Genomic DNA, 21,419 nt, shown 5'->3' with positions numbered 1-21,419 from the left:
AAAAACATTTGTACTAATAATACTCTAAAAAAACATTTAACCTTACACACACGGACAAATGAGCATTTAAACGAAAACAACACAATGACCATTTCTGAGGCGCTATCAATAAAAAAATAAAATAACCCCAGACTTCCCATATTTAATTAAATCACTTTTTATAAGAGAAATGACTGTCCACAATCAAAGCTTGCGTCCCTTTTTTTTTCACAAAAAAATGTAAACATGTTGCTTTAAGTGAGCATTAAAAAAAGTGGTAATTGTCACACATTCACATTTAAAAGCAAGGAAAATATTGGCAACAAAACACGCACGTTGCTAAGCAATAAGGGTCGTGGTTGATCAGATTTGATGCACTTCAGGTGGGAAGCTAACTTCAGAAGCTAACATGGATAGCTAGCATTGGACGCTAACAATGTGGGGTGAAAAAGTGACTTTCACATTGCGTGGCACGACGACGGATCGACGCGCAAGGTGGGTATTTGCCTTGTAAAATGTTAAAATTTAATATTTGGGGTATTTTTGAAAGCTTACATTGGAGGTTGACGTCGATGCTAATGCTAATCGTCGTAAGCTAACGTTGGAAGCTAACGCCTTAAGCCTGGCTTAACGCTAACGTTAGATGCACTATTGCTATTTTCCACGACTTCCTATTTCAAATTCGATTCATTGTAAAAACTATAGATTTATAAAGATAATGGAGTGCAGGGACAATTGTACATGACTAGGTGATTGTACATTTACATGTTTTTCATACAATGGCTCTCTGAGGGAAACCGCAACGACCATGTGGCTTGCAACGGGAATAAACGACATTTTAAACTTAATTTGATAGCTATTAATGTGAACAATAAAAAAAAATTCTACTATTCACTAGCTATTTTTGACATGTCTCCCTTTCAAACACCCCGATAATAAGAGGATTTATTGTACTACACCAAGTAAGAATTTAAAAAAAGAAAAGCCTGTTCAATGTAGAGAAATCTCTGCCGCAAATTTTAAAAGGAAAAAAATATTTTAAAGGCTTTATCTCTCACAAAAAAGAACATTTGTGTCAAGTATTACCATTCAAATTCACCTCCCTGTCCCCACCCACCTAGTTTCTTTAGAACCTCTTCATAGTAGTAACCAGTACTGTTCACAAACAATGACCTTTATAAAAATATGTTCTATACAGCCCACACAAATTCTCACAGTCACATAAAGACAGCTCAAATGAACCTGGGATTATTCCTGGACTATAGATCTGAGAGTCCCTCCCCGTGCTCGCTCAGCTCCATGGTGGCATAGTCCTGAGGACGCCTGAGAGGAGAAACAGACTTAAATAATAAAATAATAATAATATTTTAAAATAAACAAACATACATGCATGCACAATTTTCTATGAAGTGGTGGCTTGTGGTTAAAACCGGTGGTTCTCAAACTGTGGTCCCTGGACCTACTGTATGGTGATTTGTAAGTCATAACTCCTGTCATATTATTTAAAAAAAATGCATAACTACATGCTATTAGGCTAAAGGTATAATTGCCCAAGTCATTTCTTATTTACTGTCACTATACCAATAAAAATAATATGAAAATGTTTGCAAATTTTTTTTCTTTTGTTTCATTTCATGAATGTAAAAAATTAATATGAATAAAACTATTTAAATAATTTTCCTTACCTCCTTTTGTAGAAATATGCAAGGAGAGCTACTCCAACTGCGAGTAGCAGGAGCACTGCGACTACCACACCAATTTGTAAACCCACACTGGAACCTAGGACAGGATCAAATTAAAGAAGACAAGACATTGTTACGCACTGTATATAAAGTCTACACACCCCTATAAAAATGCAATTTTTTGTGACCAAAAAATTAGATAAAGATAAATCCTTGGTAAACGTTTTCCACCATGAACGTGACCTATAAACCGTACAATTTCCATCCATCCATTTCCAACACTGCTTAACCTGGTTTGCGGTGCTAGAGCCAATCCCAGCTAACTTTGGTCAAAAGGCGGGCAACACCCTGAAATGGTCGGCAGTCAGTCGCAGGGCACATATAGATAAAGACAACCGTTGCGTAACCTATCCTATTCCGCAGGTGTACCTAATAAAGTGTCTGGAAAGCTTTTCCTGACCTGTGCTGGTGTGCCGATCAGTGGTGGGCAATGAACAAACGTCGGACTGGCGGAGGCTCCCGGTGGACGTCTGGATGATGAGGGCCCTCTGGTGGTCCGAGAAGGCGAGAATGTTTCCCCGCACCCGCGTCCAGCCAGACTCGCACGAGAAGTTGGCCTCTTGAGCGGGAACAAAAGGCAAGTTAACGGCAATGCAGTGGAAAAAAAACGACACGACACATGCAGTGGTACTCAGTGGTGGCTTTTTAACAACAGCAATAATCTTTTGTGAGGCCCGACGAGTCGAGTTAAGCAAAATATATGGGGATATCGAGTCAAATAATCTTCCCCCGAAAAGATAATCTAAATTAATTCCCTTGACAGATGATTTTTACCTTGTAGAGATAAAAAGGATATTCCACAAAGACATTTCTGCTCCAGATAGTGGACAACTTGTACCACCCTCCTCGTGGAAATAAGCTCACTGCATTCTGCAAACGAACCGCAGACATCGCATATTATTACTCAAAATCAATATTATGCTGCGAAACATAAGTGCAATACACTGTTACAATACCATTATCCATACACTTCTCAATTTGCACTCATTGTTTACATGTTTTCATCACAGCAGCACACTTCTTTTCATTTTCATTTTCATTCACCTTCCGGCGGTCCGACGCAAATGTCGATGTGGCTGGAGAAGGCCGAGCTGGGGCAGTTGTTGGCGCTGCGAGGCGTCGGCAACGATGTGGTCCAGGAAGAAGGGTTTTTCGGCACGCAGCACATACAGCGGCTGAGAGAGACCGCATCGTTTTCCACTGACCTGTACATCCACAGACCAAAAAAACCCAATATATTAATATAATTAATTCATTAATATATAATATTTTAGTATTAGTGTGATTGGGTATTCATAATTTTTTATTTTTTTTTATCATTGTGCCTTAAAATGAGGTCGCGTTGAGAACATAATTACATATCTTGTTGAGTTGAGTCGATGTGATTTGCGATCAATTCATTTTTGACTTTGTTACTAGAAAAGGAAAAAACTTGTAAACCACACAAAAAAAAAAATCCAAACATTTAATCCTGTCATCTCAAATACTTTAAAAATGCGTTCAAGATTTTAATTGGAGCCTTATTATGTCAACCCGTGAGGCCATTGTAATAAATTAATTATAAAACTGACATAGACTTATCAAGTCTATTAAAAGCAGTTATGAGTGCATGTGAACATTTTTTGCATGTGAACTTTGAGGCACCTTGTGAAGAAGAAGAAAAAGCTCCGACGCCAAAGAACCTTTCAGGTGACGCACTAATGTTCCTATTGATATGTGGTCAACGATTGGATAATAATATAGATTTTTAAATGCACAATATTACATATCAAAAACTCAGTCCGACGAGGATGGGATTCGAACCCACGCGTGCAGAGCACAATGGATTAGCAGTCCATCGCCTTAACCTCTCGGCCACCTCGTCTGCCTTTCCCAGTGGTCAGTGTTTAACCACTGACCCAAGGGCTGTAAGCGGCGAAGCCCATTTTCTTTTTTGAATACATTTACACATAAATTGAAAGCATAAAATGTATTAAAAACATACCATGTATCGCAGTGTGTGTATATATTACTGTAGAGGGGGTGTGTGCCTTCCAGGGGCGGGGCCTGGTGGAGTGACGTGTGACATCAGCGGGTCTGTGTGTGAGATTCTGGGTGTGAGCCGTGGTCGACAACAGCTCTGGTGAGTTCTCTTATTATTTGTGTTTTTGCGGCGTTCGTTAAACAGCTAACGAGTACACTGGCGACTGTCCCGCTCTTATCCCACATGCGAGGGCATTACAAAAACTATTTTATAAAAAGCGATATAAAGTGATTTAGCGGGGATGTTAGCTTCTGCGCTCACCTGAGGGCTGGGATAACCCGGCTCCCTCCAGTGGACATCGAGGTGAGCAGCAGCTGGACGTCGCTGAACATCAGCTCGTCCCTCCGACTGGAGTTGGTCAGGGCGGTGGCGGCACTGCACACACTGAACACGTCGTAGCACAGGAGGACGGATCCTCGCGCCGGCACGTCGCCGCCTTCGGGGAAAGTCTGATCTATGTAGGGAGGAGACACGCGAGTATAGAGCAGTGTGAAAAAAAAAAAAAAACAGATAAGAAATAGCTCAAACGTGCACTTGAAATACTCATTTAGGACAATGAAATAGAAAAAAATGTGCGCAGGAATTATGAATTCGTCACCACAATATTATAAATTGTGGCCACAAAATAGGTCAGACATGCGTGGAAAAGAATTTGTGGCTGCGAAATACGAACTTGCGGAAAGAAAATACAAAACGCTGAGCATAACACTGTTTACAAATTATTAGTAAGGGAGTAGGAACACAAATATGTTCATTTGTGGCTGTCAAATGCCAAATTGTGACCACAAAATACTCATTTCTGGACTTATTATCATTCATATGAACAACTTGGTGATTGCCATAGTTCGATTTATGTACCCGACAATCTGAATAATATACTGTATATTTTGTCCACACATTATATTACGTAGTATGGCGGCATGGTGGAGCAGCCGGAAAAGCGTTGGCCTCACAGTTCTGAGGACCCGGGTTCAATCTCGGACCGGCCTGTGTGGATTTTGCATGTTCTCCCCGTGCCTGCGTGGGTTTTCTCCTGGTACTCCGGTGTTCTCCCACATCCCAAAAACATGCAATATGAATTGGACACTCTAAATTAACCCTCATCTGTATTTTTCCGCCCCGTTTGTCAGCGCTCACCCGCTCCGGTGACATTCCCGACCACGTAAAACCCGTCCCGGTCGAGAGATCCGGTCAGAGGAACTGCGGCCAGACTGCCGCTGTGTTCCTGGTCAAACACGACCAGCACCAGGCCACGCAGCTCAGTCAGCGGGGGTCCGCGGAACTCCACGAAGGACCTCTGCCGGCTGTGATTGGTCCAGTGGGCGCTCGCCACCTCGTTGATGACCACGCCCTCGGAAGGCGGAGGAAGCCGGGGGCAGCTGTTCTCCCTCAGCGGAGTTGGTGGCGCGACCTGGACGGGCGGATAAATAGAAAACCACACCACAAGTTATCCCATAGTCGAATTACACACAACGCCATGGTACCTTGACTAGACCAAAAACATTTCGCATTGCGCTTACTGAAAATGCAGACAGGTCATACGGGTCCAGGTTTTTGCAGCGGCTGAGCGCCTCATCACCGGAAAGAACCTCCGGATCCTCCAGCAGGGGGAGCTGTCCAGGTGTCAGCATCTTAGTCAGCTCCAGCGCGTCCTGATCGGACCCCATCTTGCGGTACACCACGGCATCCAGGAGCCCTCTGGTGGGGAACCCCCGTTGCTGCACCGACGGCGGCCCGTAAGGGCTGTGGTACAGCGCCACGGCGCCCGGCCCGTTCTGGATGGTGTTGGGAGGCAGGCGGAGAGAAGGCGCCGGCACCAGCCTGTCACTGCCGAGCAGGAAGTAACCCTTGGCGGTGGTGAAGTGTCCGGTGAGGCAGATCTCTTTATAGGGTTTGTTGTTGTGCGCGCTAAAAAACAGAATCCAATTGCCCTGCAGGGAGACGCGCTGTCCCCATGGGTGCCGCAGCTCCACGTACTCGCCGTCCTCAGCGGTGCCGGGGGTGTCCGTGTTCAGCTCGTTGATCACGAATTGACCGGTCCCCCAAGGTGGAAGGTGCGGGGACAGCTCGGTGTCTCCTGGAACCGGTTCAACAGGAGAGTGCATATATTAGGGCTGTTGGGGACAAATGACACACACTGTTCCTACTTCTCCCTAATATTAAACGATAGTATATTTATGATATAGAAGCACGAAAAAGACAGTCGCTTCTATGCTCAGTAAGCTTCAGTAATGTTAGTTGGGTTTTAGCATATGTGCCTGTGTGCAATTTTTGCCCGTCTACATATTTTGCTCCACTGTTTGTGTTTGAATATCCATTTCTTAGAAGGTTGAAAGTATCTCACCTTCGATGCTACTTTTGTTAGCGTTTTGGATTGTACGTTAGTATTAAGGTAGCTGACTTTCCATCCATCCATTTTCTTTGCCGCTTATCCTCACGAGGGTCACAGGGAGTGCGGGAGCCTATTCCAGCTGTCACCCTAAACTGGTCGCCAGCCGATCGCAGGGCACATAGAGACAAACAGCCACACTCACAATCACACCTAGGGGCAATTTAGAGTTTCCAATTAATGTTGCATGTTTTTTGGGATGTGGGAGAAAACCCACGCAGGAAAACATGCAAACTCCCCACAAGCAGGATTGAACCCGGGACCTCAGAACTGTGAGTCCAACGCTTTACCATGCCGCCCACCATCATCATAACAATTAAAAAGAGTCCAAATGAATACTCGCACGTTGACCCAAAACTCACCCATGGTGTGAGGGCAGATTTTTGGCCAGGGGCACTGGTTGGGCAGCCCTGGAGTCTGCGGGGCCTCCCAGAAGACGCCAGGATCTCTGGTCCACGTGGCCATGCCACAACGGCTCAGATAGAAGCCGCCCTCTTTTAAACTGAATAAGGAAAAAGGAAAAGCCTTTTTTTTTTTTTAAATCTTTCACATGGACAGTGGACACAAAAAGTCTACACACCCCTGTTCAAATAGTAGGCTTCAAGTGATATTTTTATTGACTTTTTAGTAGAAACCTGAAGGTTTTGTGCTGATGTTGACTGTATTTTTGAACCATTCATAATTCTCATTATAATTATGGTTACCTTCTGTGGTGGAATCATACCAAAAAACTCAAAGAAAAACATACATGGAGCTAATCTTTTACACGCTAAAACAAGTGGAAAGCAAATAAGAAAATGATGTTTAGTATGTGATAAAAGGATGCTGGAATTTGTCTTGGGTAATACATTTCAAGTCACCATGACTAAGTGGAAATTTTCGATGAAAATACAGGAAGGGACTGCATCAGCAAAGAGGAACAGTTGTCATGAGCTGACCATCGACACCCCCCGTCGCTACAAATACTCAAATTGTGTCGCAATAGAAAAAAGTACCGTTTTGAAAACCAACTTGAAACACTTTTTCCTTAAACGCTGACCGTAAATGCACTAAAACACATTGACTGCAGCGTAAGAGCAGGGGTGTGCAAATGAATATTTCAGTATTAATCATATTATTGATGAATCAAAAACATGTAATTCATTTAAATAAATAAATGTTTAATTATTTTACAGATTTTTAAAATTATTTACAAATGATCAAATTATGCAATGATACCAATAAAAATAAATGCATTACAAATATATAATATATGAGTAATTTCAAGGAATGATGGAAACATACTGTGACTCTTAAAATACTTTTTATAATAAAATAATAATTTTTTTTTACAATAATTTCCAATCAATTAAATTTTAATTAATTAATTCAAATGTATTATTAAACTTTTAAATGCTTTTATTTACAATCGATTTATTTGACTAATTTCAGGAACGATGGAAACATACTGTGACTCTTAAAATACTTTTCATAATAAAATGATTATTACAATTTACAATTACAAATTAATTAATTCAAATTTATTATTAAACTTTTAAATGCTTTTTTTTACAATCATTACCAAATAATTGAATGAGTGAAATAAAAAAAAATATACAGTTGAAAAATTTGGATTTACATTTAAATCGTGAATTTGAGGGAAAAAAGATACATTTATGCAACTACTGTACGGACTGTACGGACTACTTTTTCATGGCGTATGATCACGTTTGCTTCTTTTGACTCGTCACCTTGGCGAGACATTAAAAAGAACGAGGTTTGCGTTCTTCGTAAGTCGTTTATTCCTTGCCTGTAGCCTAGCTGATAAGGCTCCCTGCCCGGGATGAGGGTCTCCATGAGGTTGGCACTCGGATTGTCTACCGGGCCGGCGAACACAAACGAGTCCAGGGGCTGGATCTGACTTAGCGGGCTGTCCGCAGGAAAGTCTGAAGCTGTACCGCTGTAAATGGCGACTGCCATGGACTCATCTCCTGTAAACAAGCCATCATTACTGGTGTCTTGTAGCAGATATAGATACCATAAGTACGACCCATAAAGGCGATACATAAAGGTCGCAATCAGTATGTAAAATATGTCCTTGGTTCAGTGAGGACGGTGCGACGCTGCTCAAGTCCACTCACCTTTCATGTAGCTCTTGTCTACAGTCACGGCGATGAGTCCGTTCCTGGAGGTGTTCGGGTCCACGTTCAAACTCACGCTGACCCTGTCCGTTGTCCCGCTCAACACAGCTAAGACAAGCGGGCCGGCCTCGGGCGCCGACGTCAGCTCCACAAAGCCGTCCACCTGACCGCCTCCCAGCTTCAGCTCGGTGATGACTGGCATGCTCGGCGGGGCGGCGGGTGGCGTGCAGTTGTTCCTCTGGCCCGGGGAGGGCGAGGACACCCTGAAGCCCCAGCGATCTTTGGACAACAAACACCTAGGTAGGCGGATGGATGGATGGATGGATGGATGGATGGAGAGAGGAAGAGAGATGTATCACAGTGTGTGTTAAGGTTGTATGATACCACTTTTTTTCCCAGACTAATACCTGTATGAGTATTCACTTGAGTACTCATTGATGCAGATACTGAGTACCGATGTCACTGGTATGTTTGACATCAAGTTTAAATGAAAACAATGGGACAAACTTCACCCATCATTCGTCAAAGCGCCGCCGTGTAGTGCCAACAACTGGTGGGGAGGACTTATTTGGTATCAGATGTTTTGCTTTAAGTATCGGTAAGAAGTACCCAATGCCTTGAATATGGGTCACTATGGGGATTCGCCCATCTCGCCCAAGCATTTGATTTCATTCTCTTTTACAGTACCATGTTTTCATATTTATTTTTTCATCACGTGACAGAAAATGGTGGAGATTTTTCATGGGCTGGAATTGATTAATGGTCTTTAAATAAGTTCAACTGAAAATGTGTTTGATTTGAAGTCATGTCACAGAACGGATTAAACTTTTAAGTCAAGGTAGCACTGTATCAGAATCAAAACTATTCAAAAATAGTATCTGTTCTCTCGTACCTCTCGATCGATTCGTCCCCCTCCAGGGCGCTTTCCTCCTCGACAAACGCCGGCTCCCCCGGGGTCAAGATTTCCGCCAGGACCTCGGCACCGCCCGTCTTGCGCGTCATATAAACAACGGCGTCCACCAAGCCCACGGCCGTGACGTTCATCTTCTCGACGTAGCGCGCCGCGGACGTGTGATAGAGTACGACCGCATCCGGACCGTTCTGGACCGTGTTCGGCGGCAGGAGGATGGCGGGTTTGGGGAGCATGTCCACCGAGCCCACCAGGAAGAAGCCCCTGTCGTCTGTGCTGTGGTCCTGGAGGTCCAGTACTTTATAAGCCACGTTTCCGTTCCCGTTATAGAAGACGAGAGTGTATCCGTACAGCGAGTGGCTCTGTCCGCTGGTGTGGTACAATTCCACAAACTCGCTGGTGTCCAGTCTTGGGTTGTCGGCGTTGATCTCGCTGATGATGAGGCAGGGGTCGCCTCGGACCAGCGCCACCGGGAGCAGACAAAGCAAAGTCAGCAGCATCCTCATCACGGTCTGCAAAACCAAAGATTTATTCAAATTGTTTATTTTTGAGAAATGTTCATTACGTTTATTTAAAGTCTAGAAGGTTACATAGTGTAAGAATTTATATTCAGGCTTTAAAAAAATTGGGAAAACCCAGCTGATGCTGAAATGGGTTCATTGTCCCATGGATGAACGGAATGGAATCTACTCTGCCAAGAAGAGGTCATTGCCCCAAATGATTTATACAAAAGTCATGTTACAGTTTCAAAATGCGCATGAGGACAAAGACCTGAACTTTTGGAGATGTGTTCTGTGGTCGGGGGAAACGAAAATTGAACCGTTTGGACCTCAGCAAGCATTGTTAACATTTGTAGGAAAAAGAGGGAAGCCCGCAAGCCTGAGAACACCATCCCAACTTTGAAATATCATCACATCATGTTGTGGACTTGGCTTGTGACAGGAGGGAGACTAGATAGCGCCATGAGGAAAGTTAAAGCTTAGCCGCTAATGTTATGTCATTATCCAAGCTGCTTATCCTCACCAGGGTTGCAGGAAAGCTGGAGCCTATCCCAGCTAGATTCGGGCGAAAGGCGGACTACACCCTGAACTGGTCGCCAATCAGTCGCAGGGCAGATATCGGCAGCATCACTGAGCGGGAATCGATCCCACACTGCCCGCACCAAAGGCAGGCGTGTAACCGCAAATGGGTGTTCCAAATGGACGGTGACTTGAAGCATAACTCCCAAAATGGATACAAAGTGGCTTCAGGATTACAAAATCAGTGTTGTGGAGTTGCCATGGCAATGCCCCAATCTCAATCCCATTGAAAATGTATGGGCAGACCCGAAAAGGCGTGCGCGAGCAAGGGTGACCTATAAACTTGTCTCAACTTTGTCAGGAGGTTTAAGTCCTCAATTCTTGCCAACTACTTTGAGAAGCTCGTGGAAGGGTATGGAAAACGTTTGACCCGAGTCATCCAGTTGAAACGCAATGGTACCAAATACTAATAAAATGTTATGTAAACTTTTAACTATGAAGAGAGTAGCAAATAACCGCCAATACAGACACTTAGCGAACAGAAATTTAATAATCTTAATGAATGAAAACTGAAAATGTTTATCCATCAATCCATCCATCCATTTTCATAGCCGCTTATCCTCACAAGGGTCACGAGATTACTGGAGCCTATCTCAGCTGTTAACGGGCAGGAGGCGGGGTACACCCTGAACTGGTTGCCAGCCAATCGCAGGGCACATTGAGACAAACAGCCGCACTCACAATCACACCTAGGGACAATTTAGAGTGTCCAATTATTGTTGCATGTTTTTGGGATGTGGGGGGGGGGGACCAAAGTGCCCGGAGAAAACCCACGCAAGCACGGGGAGAACGTGTAAACTCCACACAGGTTGGGCCGGGATCGAACCCGTGTCCTCAGAACAGTGAGGCTAACGCTTTACCAGCTGCCCCACCGTGCCACCAGAAAACTTCTAGTCTGAGAAAAAAATCTTGCTGACAGAAAAATGAATGATGAAATGACAGCACTTTGGAAAATGGATGGGTCGATGAGTCAAATCTTCTCTGTATAGACATTTGTTGCACAGACGTCATCATGTAACAGTCACTATGGATCAGAACTGGTGGCGCCTCGATTGGGGACAAATGAAGTTCAAGACCACCAAAACAAGGATAAAGAAAGAAAGATTACGTCAAATGTCCACGACAGACACTCATCATAACAGTATGAATGAGTCCTCTGTGTTTGCCGAGTATGTGCGTGGAATGGTGACACCGGGCATTGGACGGTTCTTGCATGACTCAACGTCATGTTGCAAAACGGAAAGTTTGCATCCACGAACAACATCTCGAGTTAGAAAAAAAAAAAGGGCTTCACCGGCTGTGGTGCGGAAAACAAAACAAAACAAAAAAAGTCTCCGCCAGAAGTCCCTGCACGGACTTGCGAATCGTTGCATGGGAACGACCAATCATTACACGACACTTATTCCGGTCACGGTCGGGCTGCCGCGCATGCATCTTTGCATCTTAAACCGTACACGCTCACGAAAAGAAGAAAGAAAAAGCAGTAAAAGCAGTTTTAATTGCCGTGGGCTCACGTGTTGCTTCTTGTGTTCCGTGGGAGGCTTCTTGACGCCGAAACGTGGACGCAAATGACGGCGTGTTTGTCTTCTTCTTTTTTTTTTTAAAGTTTGCTTTCTGCCCCTTCCGCCGCTCCCTTCATTCACAAAGCAACACTTTCTCCCCCCGGAGTGGGCGGGCGGTATGACTGGCTCGGGGCGGGGGGTGAGGATGATGAGGATGAAGATGATGATGGTGATGATTTCACCCCCCCCCCACCTCCACCCAAACATTCTCTCCGCTCCTCGTGCAGCACAACACAATTCAACACGACACAACAGAAAAACAACAACAAACAAACAAAAGTAAAAAAAAAAGAATTATCAGAGGGGTGTGCAAACTTTTGTGCTTTAAGGTCCACGTAAAATAGTGACTATTCCATATTTATATGTTATTGTAATTACAATATTATAACTTCTTATAGTTACACTACACATTTTATGATAGGAATATACAGATACCTCCGAATATACATACTGTTTTATATGCATGCTGTGTTAGTGTTTTTAATTGTTATTTATGTATGCGTATTGCTGCCAAACCTGTAAAAAAAAACATCATCATCATGGCATAACGTGAAAAGGGTCACGTTTTAAAATGATGATGAATTTTATATTTTGTCAGACGTTTTGATTTGTTATATATTTTGTGATCATTCAATCACAAATTTGTAAAAGAAAACAGTTTGTATATTTTTTTTCAAAATTTTACAAATATTTTATGTGTAATCAATCAACTAATGAATTAATTCAATAAATTAATTCAAATATACATTTTAACAAACAATTTCAGGTAAAAAAAACTTAGCTCATGTAATGCATAAAAAATATTGCAGGAGTTGTGATGATATAAATGCACAGTGGGAGTAAATCATAAAAAAATCATACTGAAATAATGGCATTGTTTTGTTTTCGTATCTGCAATTTAAATGTGGGCGATCAACCAATTATTTAATGACAAATGTATTCATAGAGATATACAGATTAAAAATAATTTACAAAATAATTTACTCGTATTTTTCATTGGCTTGTTAAAAATAAATCAACCTATTACTCCCCCATGATTTTCTGTGCAATCTGAGTTTGAATTTGAAAATTTTTTGACAACGTTTTCTACCCCCCCAGTTAGGATGTCTTGTTTCGTCATTTTCAACCTTGGCCAAGATTTGGAGTGTTAGTTCCATCGCTTGCCACGGGGTGTCGCTATTGGCACGGCATATTTTCGACCAGCTTGAAGACCCGCAAAGAACACTTGCGAGTCAACTCATGAAAAAACAGCAGAATTTGTAGCCAAATTCATCTTTTATCCTGGTTGGCAGTGTGGTGACCTAGTGATTAGCACTTTTGCCTCACATTTCTGACAATGTGGGTTTGAATCTCATGTTGCTTTAGCCCCGTGAGAATCTCCTCCCCTATTTCCAAAAAACATGTATGTTAGTTTTACTAAATATTACGTGAATGATTGTCTATATGTGCCCAGAAATTGGCTGGCGACAAGTAAATTCAGTAGAGACCCCCTCCCCCCCCCTTCTATAATGGCGGTGGGGCTGACAGCATAATGCAAGCCAATTTAGTTAACAAGATGATTCTTAATATAAGATCATTTATCCACTACAATCATTAATCAGTACGTTGAGAATTGGTTTAATACTCGGACAGCCTATTCATCATAAAACGGACATAACTGAATTTATAGCTGTGCGAATTTATCATGTGAACTACAATTTCTCACCTTTTGTGGCCTCTTAATAATGATTAATACGTTCTAATTGCACCACAGGAACAGCAACCTGGTCAAAATTATCATTGTATTTTTGTTTGTTATCTTATTTTTCCCTGTGAGGAAAACAAAAGTATACATTCATTTATAGCAGTGCAGTGAATAGCCCCAGCTCAACTAAAAATAGTCACTTTTTAATTTTTTAATCTTTCATCAAGACACTTGTTTAAGATTTGATTGTATGGTACAGTTAGTAAGTCAAATCACCCCTTGTGTATACTGTACTATAACGGTTTTTCCCAGACTTGATGGGGTCCAGGCAAATGTTTCACGTTTGAAAAGTCACACCACCAAACAAACATGTTACAAAAGTATGAATACTCAAACGATGATCACTTAAAATATTATTTTCGTCTTATCCTCTTCCAAGAGGCGGCTCGGTGGTTAAGCTGCTGAAGCGTCGGCCTCACAGTTCCGAGGACCCCGCCTGCTACCCGTTGACAGGTGGGATAGGCTCCGGCACTCCCTGCGACCCTCGTGAGGATAAGCGGCAAAAAAAATGGATGGATCCTCTTCAAAGAACGGCAACAGGTGGGCTACGAATTGTAACTTTTGGCTTCTAACGCAAGAGCCTGCCTGTCGCTATACGTCGCTGGCGTTGATAGATGAGCAAAAACAGGTTTGTAATTATTAAATTGTAATTTTTGGACACATTTAAGTGGATTTAATATTTTATTTGCTAATACAAACCCTTTTGTCTTGCATCCATTGGCGGCGGCGTATGCGCTGTTACTCCTAATGCGATGGCCTTCGTGTCTTTGCTTTGGAACGTTTCCCTTAATAGCTTTTATTTGAATTGTTGTCGCTACAACAAAATCCCTTTGGCCTTCGTTCAACCCCCCCCCCCCCCCCCCCCCGCTTGATTGTGACCTGGAAAAGACATCAAGCGTCTCTCATCATCACCGCGGCCTTTTGAAAAATCCCTTTTATGCGGAGTAAATACACAATGCCTAATCTGGCTCCCCCCGTTCCAAAAAAAAAAAAAAATGTTGCCTCTAAAAGCTTCCCTGGAGAGCCTGTAGCTAATTTTTCACCTCATTAGCCTGGACAGACATTAAAAGTAGGCCACTGTGACGACATAGAGGGGAAGTCTAGTGAAGGTGTTTGATAAGAAACAACACATACACAGGTAAAATATGGATCTGGTGTATATGTGTTACCTTCGTGGTGTTTTGACATTAATGAACAATGTGGCAGCGGTGGCGGGGGATCTCTTTCCTCCCTTGCGCCTTCCCTACTACTCTATCTTGCAGCAACAGAGGGAGCCCCCCCCCCCACTCCGCCCCCCTGTCTTTTCTTTTTCTTTCCTCATCAGCATTCTGCACGCACCGGCGGCCCACCGCGTCCACTCACGTGCGCTCACCATAGTGATTTGCGCGATGAAGGAAGACAAGCGAGGAGAGCCCTCTTTGTGTCAGACTGAAGCCCCCCCCCCCTCCAACAACAACACCCTCACCACCAAGGTCGTGCATGTAATTAAAAGCTTGGTACACTCAGACGGACTTTAAGAGATGATGCAGTGCGCCGCTTAGAAAAAGGGTGTCAAACTCAAGGCCCGGGGGCCAGATCTGGCCTGCAGCACGGTTTTATGTGGCCCGCGAAGCCAAATCTGCAGCGTTGATTTCGACGAGTTTTGTAAAAATCTGGACGAAAATTTCAAATTGTCGTTAATCATGAATGGTGAAGTTAAGTTATTACAAGCATTTTTGTGTTACCAAACATGAATAGTTGGAAAGAAAAACATTACCCCTGATTTCCGATTCCAAAGCTAGTTCATAAATTGATGATGTAATTATGACGAGACGATTCAATGTTTTTGTTTCGCAGTCGTAACGGCCCTCTGAGGGAAACCAGAACGACGATGTGGCCCGCAAGAAAAATGAATTTGACACCCCTGATTTACAATATAATTATTACTTTGGTGGAATCTTGGTGGTATCGTTAGGTTTTAGTCATTGATCCTTTTTGAGATGTTAAAAATGTGGCATTGGTATGCAGTTACTAATTCTATTTCGGGGTCAATTATTATTATTTCCATTATGGCGAATGTATGAAGAATTCTGAGTGAAAAATATATAATCAATCTTGGAATAAGGCTGCAGAATACCAAAATTGATTAAATGAAAAATATGATGCGAATACCTTGCGGATGCGCTGCGTTTGAGGTCACAGCATGGGATTAGTTTTCTTTTCTTTTCTTTTTTTAGGATATTGTCTTTAATTGCAGAGGCATGAACGGTGATGTGGCGCCGGCACACCAGATGTGTGCTGGATTATTGATCACCTCCCCACTGGTCTGAACTCATTTCCACACTGTTAACATGACGTGTTTGACGTAATCTGGGGATCTGATCTAAAACCAGCGGGGGGGGGGGATAAGAGGTGTCCGCAAGTCGGTCCCGCCGGGGCTGGCGGAGACTGCGGTCTTGTTTGCCTCTCAGTTGCCGTGGCAACCGGCGGCCGCCGTCGCACCTGACCTACATCTGGGCCGCAATGTACGCACACTAACCATCTGTTAGTGTCTCTTCGTACGGCGGCTCTGATGGAATGTCAGCGAGAGGATGGCGGATCCCTCGAGTGGCCCCGAACAGAACAAACAAGAAGAGACAGCGGCTCATTTCGATGACTTGAGTCAAGTGATAACCTCAAGCAAACAATACAGTGTAGGGAGGCCCTCCTTGATGAGCAGTGCGTTACGCACGTCTGCACTATCTACCCCCACGCGTACCCTATATTGAGCCAAAGCACATATTTTGCATTTGAAAGGTTTCTTTTGAAACGCCGTCAGAGAAAAATGTCATAAAAACTTCAAATAGTTTCTCTGATTTTGCTTATTATGTTCAAATGAAATGAAAATTGGTGTTTTATTTGCTCGCCTAATGACAACAAAACTCCCTTTTCAAATACTGTATTGTCTTTTGTTTTCCTTAAAGGTCCAATGTCATGAAATGCACGATTTCTAGTATGTTATTAATGAAAAATGGACCCATCCATTTTTTCACCACAAAACATGATTTTGACGTATATGTCTTTTTGTAACTCCTGCCATGAATATCATCTTGAGGGATTTGTTTTCGAGAAGAAGCAGGAAGTGACGTACAGGATAGTCGTGCACTCAAGCGGTCTCGTATGTTTATACAAGTTTTACCTGCTGGAAGGTAGCTTGCTGTTACTTCGTGTTAGCCGCGGAGTGGAACGGGCTGGGTGGTGGTTTGGCCGTGATCCGCATATCATTTAAATATGGCGATAGGGTAATATTGCCCCGGTCACTTCACTCGGTTGTGAGATGTTCTCTTCTTCGAAAAGAGCTTCCGTGTCAGAAGGGGCGTGTTCGTCTCCCATAATAGGTGGCTGCTGCGTGTTTTCAATGGCGAATGTCCGGGGTGACGTCACGGGCGGTAGATGCAGCCAATATGGTGACCACTCGGATGTCGAATGAGACTTCCGTAACTTTGCGCATGGATGACGCGCTCTCCGCTCATATTTATTTTTTCGTGTAGACATTGAAGCGAATAATGTTGTATGTATTTTTCATTACAATATCTATTTTAGAATGTTTTTGGGATGACACTTGGGCTTTAAAATGCAGTAGTGGTAATGGTAGTAGTAGTGGTGGCAGTTACAGTGCTAGCGGTAGCAGTAGAAGCAAAGTTAGTGCTAGTAATTGTAGTAAAATGTAGTAGTATTACTAATCTAGTAGAAGGAGTGGTTGTAGCTGCAATAGTAGTTGAACAGGTAGAGAGTAGTCGTACCCTGAAAAGAAAGTCTTTTTTTATAAAGTGGACATTGGTTGCACATAAGCAGAAGAGCGGGAAATTACATCTGAAAAGAATCAAGTAACTTTTTTTAGTGTTGTGGTACTGATAATATTGATTGCATTGATATATTCTTGTGGAAGAGCATTTAGTTGTTGTCTTTTGTCACTGTACAATGCAGGCATGGCTAGAAGAACAAAAATAAAGTACTCAAGAAATAATAATTTTCAGCCCAATTATGTGAAATTGAATAACAAAGAGTGGTAAAAATATGTAGTGCTCAATCAGTGCTACCTGGCCATGGATCTGTACGTCACAAGTATGTACTGTATGGGTACTGCATTCAGTCACTGTCAGCCTTCACGTCAGCCATAAATTCTGATGTTTTATATGCGTGTACGCATTTCATATCCCCCAGATGAAAAGCCACACTGCCGTTCGTCGGTTATTGATTTCCCATCTGCGCGTTCCACTTAAATCAAGTGGACTCTGCATGACTGATGGCTGATGTCACATGCGCCAGCCGCGGCTGGAGATGGGCGGGCGAGGCAAAACGCATCCATCTCGTGTCGTCACATGAATGCAGACAGAATCTTGCTGCAGGTCAGACACAGCTCATATTGTAAAAAAAATAAAATAAAATAAAAAATGTACAGTCGGCCTTCATGTACGTGACATATTTGGTGTGGGCGATGGCAGGAATTTGCCAGAAAATTGGATCGCTGACTTCCTGTGTATGCTACGCTAACGAGCATAACTAAGATTTGATGGCGAGATTGCTTGTTGCCGGATTTGCTAAAAAAAAAACATTTTCTTTGTGGCTGGAATCTTCAGACAAAAGTGAAATCTCATTTATTTACACAGATATGATATAATATGCATAAGCATAAACACCTAATGTTGTCATTTTAGGTTGCTCTGTGGTGAGGTTTATATTCCTTGTTTAGTCACGTTATGTAAAATTGAAAAAAATATTTATTAAAAAATACGTTTAAAAAAATGGTAACTATAGTTGTAAATTGTTTTGTTTTATTTACAATTAATTAACTATATTCCATAAAAACATTTTTTAAAGGATTAAAATTGTTTGACAATTATATTTTTGTGGGCGATGGCAGGAATTTGCCAGAAAATTGGATCGCTGACTTCCTGTGTATGCTACGCTAACGAGCATAACTAAGATTTGATGGCGAGATTGCTTGTTGCCGGATTTGCTAAAAAAAAAACATTTTCTTTGTGGCTGGAATCTTCAGACAAAAGTGAAATCTCATTTATTTACACAGATATGATATAATATGCATAAGCATAAACACCTAATGTTGTCATTTTAGGTTGCTCTGTGGTGAGGTTTATATTCCTTGTTTAGTCACGTTATGTAAAATTGAAAAAAATATTTATTAAAAAATACGTTTAAAAAAATGGTAACTATAGTTGTAAATTGTTTTGTTTTATTTACAATTAATTAACTATATTCCATAAAAACATTTTTTAAAGGATTAAAATTGTTTGACAATTATATTTTTGTGGGCGATGGCAGGAATTTGCCAGAAAATTGGATCGCTGACTTCCTGTGTATGCTACGCTAACGAGCATAACTAAGATTGATGGCGAGATTGCTTGTTGCCGGATTTGCTAAAAAAAAAACATTTTCTTTGTGGCTGGAATCTTCAGACAAAAGTGAAATCTCATTTATTTACACAGATATGATATAATATGCATAAGCATAAACACCTAATGTTGTCATTTTAGGTTGCTCTGTGGTGAGGTTTATATTCCTTGTTTAGTCACGTTATGTAAAATTGAAAAAAATATTTATTAAAAAATACGTTTAAAAAAATGGTAACTATAGTTGTAAATTGTTTTGTTTTATTTACAATTAATTAACTATATTCCATAAAAACATTTTTTAAAGGATTAAAATTGTTTGACAATTATTGTGTTCACTAATTTATGTATTCAATAAAATACATTTTAAAATTAAATGTCACGCCAAATCTTTAACCAGTTATTCAGTGAGATACATGTATGTACAGTTTTATTATATATTAATTTATTAGTCTTTTATTATTTGTAATCTATATAATTTGTTATAATTATATAATTTTTAATTATATAATTTATATTTATGATTATAAATATTTCTAATTAATTATAGATTTATATTATTTATTTATATATTATATATTTTATGGTCTTTTATTTATGAGCCTTGTGAGGCTAAGCGACTCAGAAAATGGATGGATTCTAGGAAATAACAGCAACAAATATTACAGTACTTATCAGCACTTACCATCCATCCATCCATTTTCTTCGCCGCTGATCCTCACGAGGGTCACGGCATTACCATACTTATAATGTAAATGCTAATGATACTTTAGGGTTGTCAGTGGATTTTGTGATGATAGTTTCTGGGTTGCTCACATTTAAGATGAAATATTTGTCAGTGCAGTTCAGATTTTTTTTTTCAGCTGTCAATAATAAGTTTAATGAAGTTATACATGATTCCAAAAAAATGTGGCTTGTAATACTGTCGTACTGCGTCTGCCCCTCGGGAGCGCGCACACACCAGAAATAGTTGCTGCTTTCGTCTCCCCTCATTGATCGTGCCTATGGCAGGTCAGTATATGAGGCAGTTCCCCAAAGGGGATTCTGGGTAATAAATCTCATTCCTGTCGACATGCAGAGGCTCAAGGGAAAATTCTGCCCCACTTTTTTTTTTTTTTTTTTTTAACCCAGGCATATTTATCTGGAAAAAATGGATGAAAGTGGGCCAAAAAAATAGTAACATTGAGTCCCATCCCGTCGTGCTTTATTCGAATACATTTAGTTTCTTGGTTCCTTTCGTTTTGGCTTGTTATCTGTGTCACATATTGTTTGTTTCCTCCCGCGTTCTCAGTTTTCCTATTTAAGATTTAAAAACAAGTGTACTGGAAAAAAAAATTGCGCTCTTTCCTCTTGACTCAAATTGTTTCCCATTATTAATCCACTGCCAGGCTTAACCGTTAACATAGATGTTTGACTTGTAAAGCCGTCAATAGCAGTGAACGTGTTAATGACACAGGTTTAAAAAAAATATGTAAAAAAGCGTATACCTACATTTGTCCCACCTTGCGTATGTTTTTGTTTGTTCTCCATGCAATCTCGTCCCCTTTTCGGTTACGTAAGTGTCCTCGTGTCAAGTCTAATGAGAACACTTAACAAGAAGCCGCTGTAGGCTACAACTCACCTGCTTTAGAATATTTAAATATACAGTACATTTAAAACAAATAAAAAGTGATGCTGTAATGTGCCAACATTACATCAGGAAACTGGAGGGAGGACAAAAGTGCACTTTGCGGTATTCCGGTGAAAACGGGCTTGTCACTTGCACTTATGTAAAAGAAGAGAAAGCCTCATAGCACCGAGCATAAAAAAAAACAAAACCCCCCCCAAAAAAGGCTGCCTTTTATTTAAGGGTGACTTGCTCACATTTATCGCTGCCCAGGGCCAGTATGCTAACTAAAAACAAAGACATGCATGAGTATCATGCACCCACCTTCCTTCTTATCTTTCTCAGCATTTAACGTGAAAAAAGAGCTTTGGTCACACTGCCACAAGTGATCATATTCACCTTTGCTATTGCCCCGTGGGAAGAAATGTTTTCATATCTTCTGCGGACCTGAAATCATTTCCGCATGGACGCGTCATGACAATTAGAGTGGAAAAGGAGGGGTAGGCAAGTACTCTAAAAACTGGACACATTGGACGCATTCTGTTCTTTGGTCTGCTCCACTGAGGATTTACAATAAAATATTTTGTAATGGGCGGCACGGTGGAGCAGCTGGGAAGCGTTGGCCTCACAGTTCTGAGGTCCCGGGTTCAATCCCGGCCCCGCCTGTGTGGAGTTTGCATGTTCTCCCCGTGCCTACGTGGGTTTCCTCCCACAGCCCAAAAACATGCAACATTATTTGTACACTCTAAATTGTCCCTAGGTGTGATTGTGAGTGCGGCTGTTTGTCTCGATGTGTCCTGCGAGGTGCTGGCAAACTTTTCAGAGTGTCCCCCACCTTCTGCCTGTTGATAGCTGGGATAGGCTCCAGCACTCCAGCGACCCTCGTGAGGATAAGT

At 41.8% G+C, this 21,419-nt stretch overlaps 1 protein-coding gene and 1 non-coding gene across 2 annotated transcripts; both read right to left on the bottom strand.

Moving 5' to 3' along the window:
* Positions 1-1,166: 1,166 nt before the first annotated feature.
* Positions 1,167-11,880, bottom strand: si:ch211-183d21.1 (uncharacterized). The gene is made up of 13 exons (XM_061809464.1): positions 11,757-11,880; positions 9,146-9,675; positions 8,254-8,549; positions 7,923-8,103; positions 6,496-6,635; positions 5,265-5,821; positions 4,882-5,155; positions 4,006-4,198; positions 2,766-2,926; positions 2,496-2,591; positions 2,122-2,280; positions 1,665-1,758; positions 1,167-1,302 (listed from the first exon to the last, which is right to left on the bottom strand). Exons 2-13 carry the CDS (start codon positions 9,667-9,669, stop codon positions 1,239-1,241), a joined length of 2,739 nt encoding a protein of 912 aa, XP_061665448.1. The 5' UTR covers positions 9,670-9,675; positions 11,757-11,880; the 3' UTR covers positions 1,167-1,238.
* Positions 3,504-3,585, bottom strand: trnas-gcu (transfer RNA serine (anticodon GCU)). Its single transcript has one exon. It is a non-coding gene; the product is annotated as a tRNA-Ser (tRNA).
* Positions 11,881-21,419: the final 9,539 nt, after the last annotated feature.

The sequence above is a fragment of the Syngnathoides biaculeatus genome, chromosome 22, assembly GCF_019802595.1.
Source record: "Syngnathoides biaculeatus isolate LvHL_M chromosome 22, ASM1980259v1, whole genome shotgun sequence".
Taxonomy (NCBI): Eukaryota; Metazoa; Chordata; class Actinopteri; order Syngnathiformes; family Syngnathidae; genus Syngnathoides; species Syngnathoides biaculeatus.
This window is presented reverse-complemented; position numbering and strand designations above follow the sequence as displayed.

Coding starts and splice junctions, on each gene's coding strand:
- si:ch211-183d21.1 (XM_061809464.1), bottom strand. CDS start 9,669: ATGAGGATGCTGCTGACTTTGCTTTGTCTGCTCCCGGTGGCGCTGGTC. Junction 4,199..4,881: donor CGGGAATGTCACCGGAGCGG/GTGAGCGCTGAC, acceptor CTCCCTACATAG/ATCAGACTTTCCCCGAAGGC. Junction 2,927..4,005: donor CGGGTTATCCCAGCCCTCAG/GTGAGCGCAGAA, acceptor GTGGATGTACAG/GTCAGTGGAAAACGATGCGG.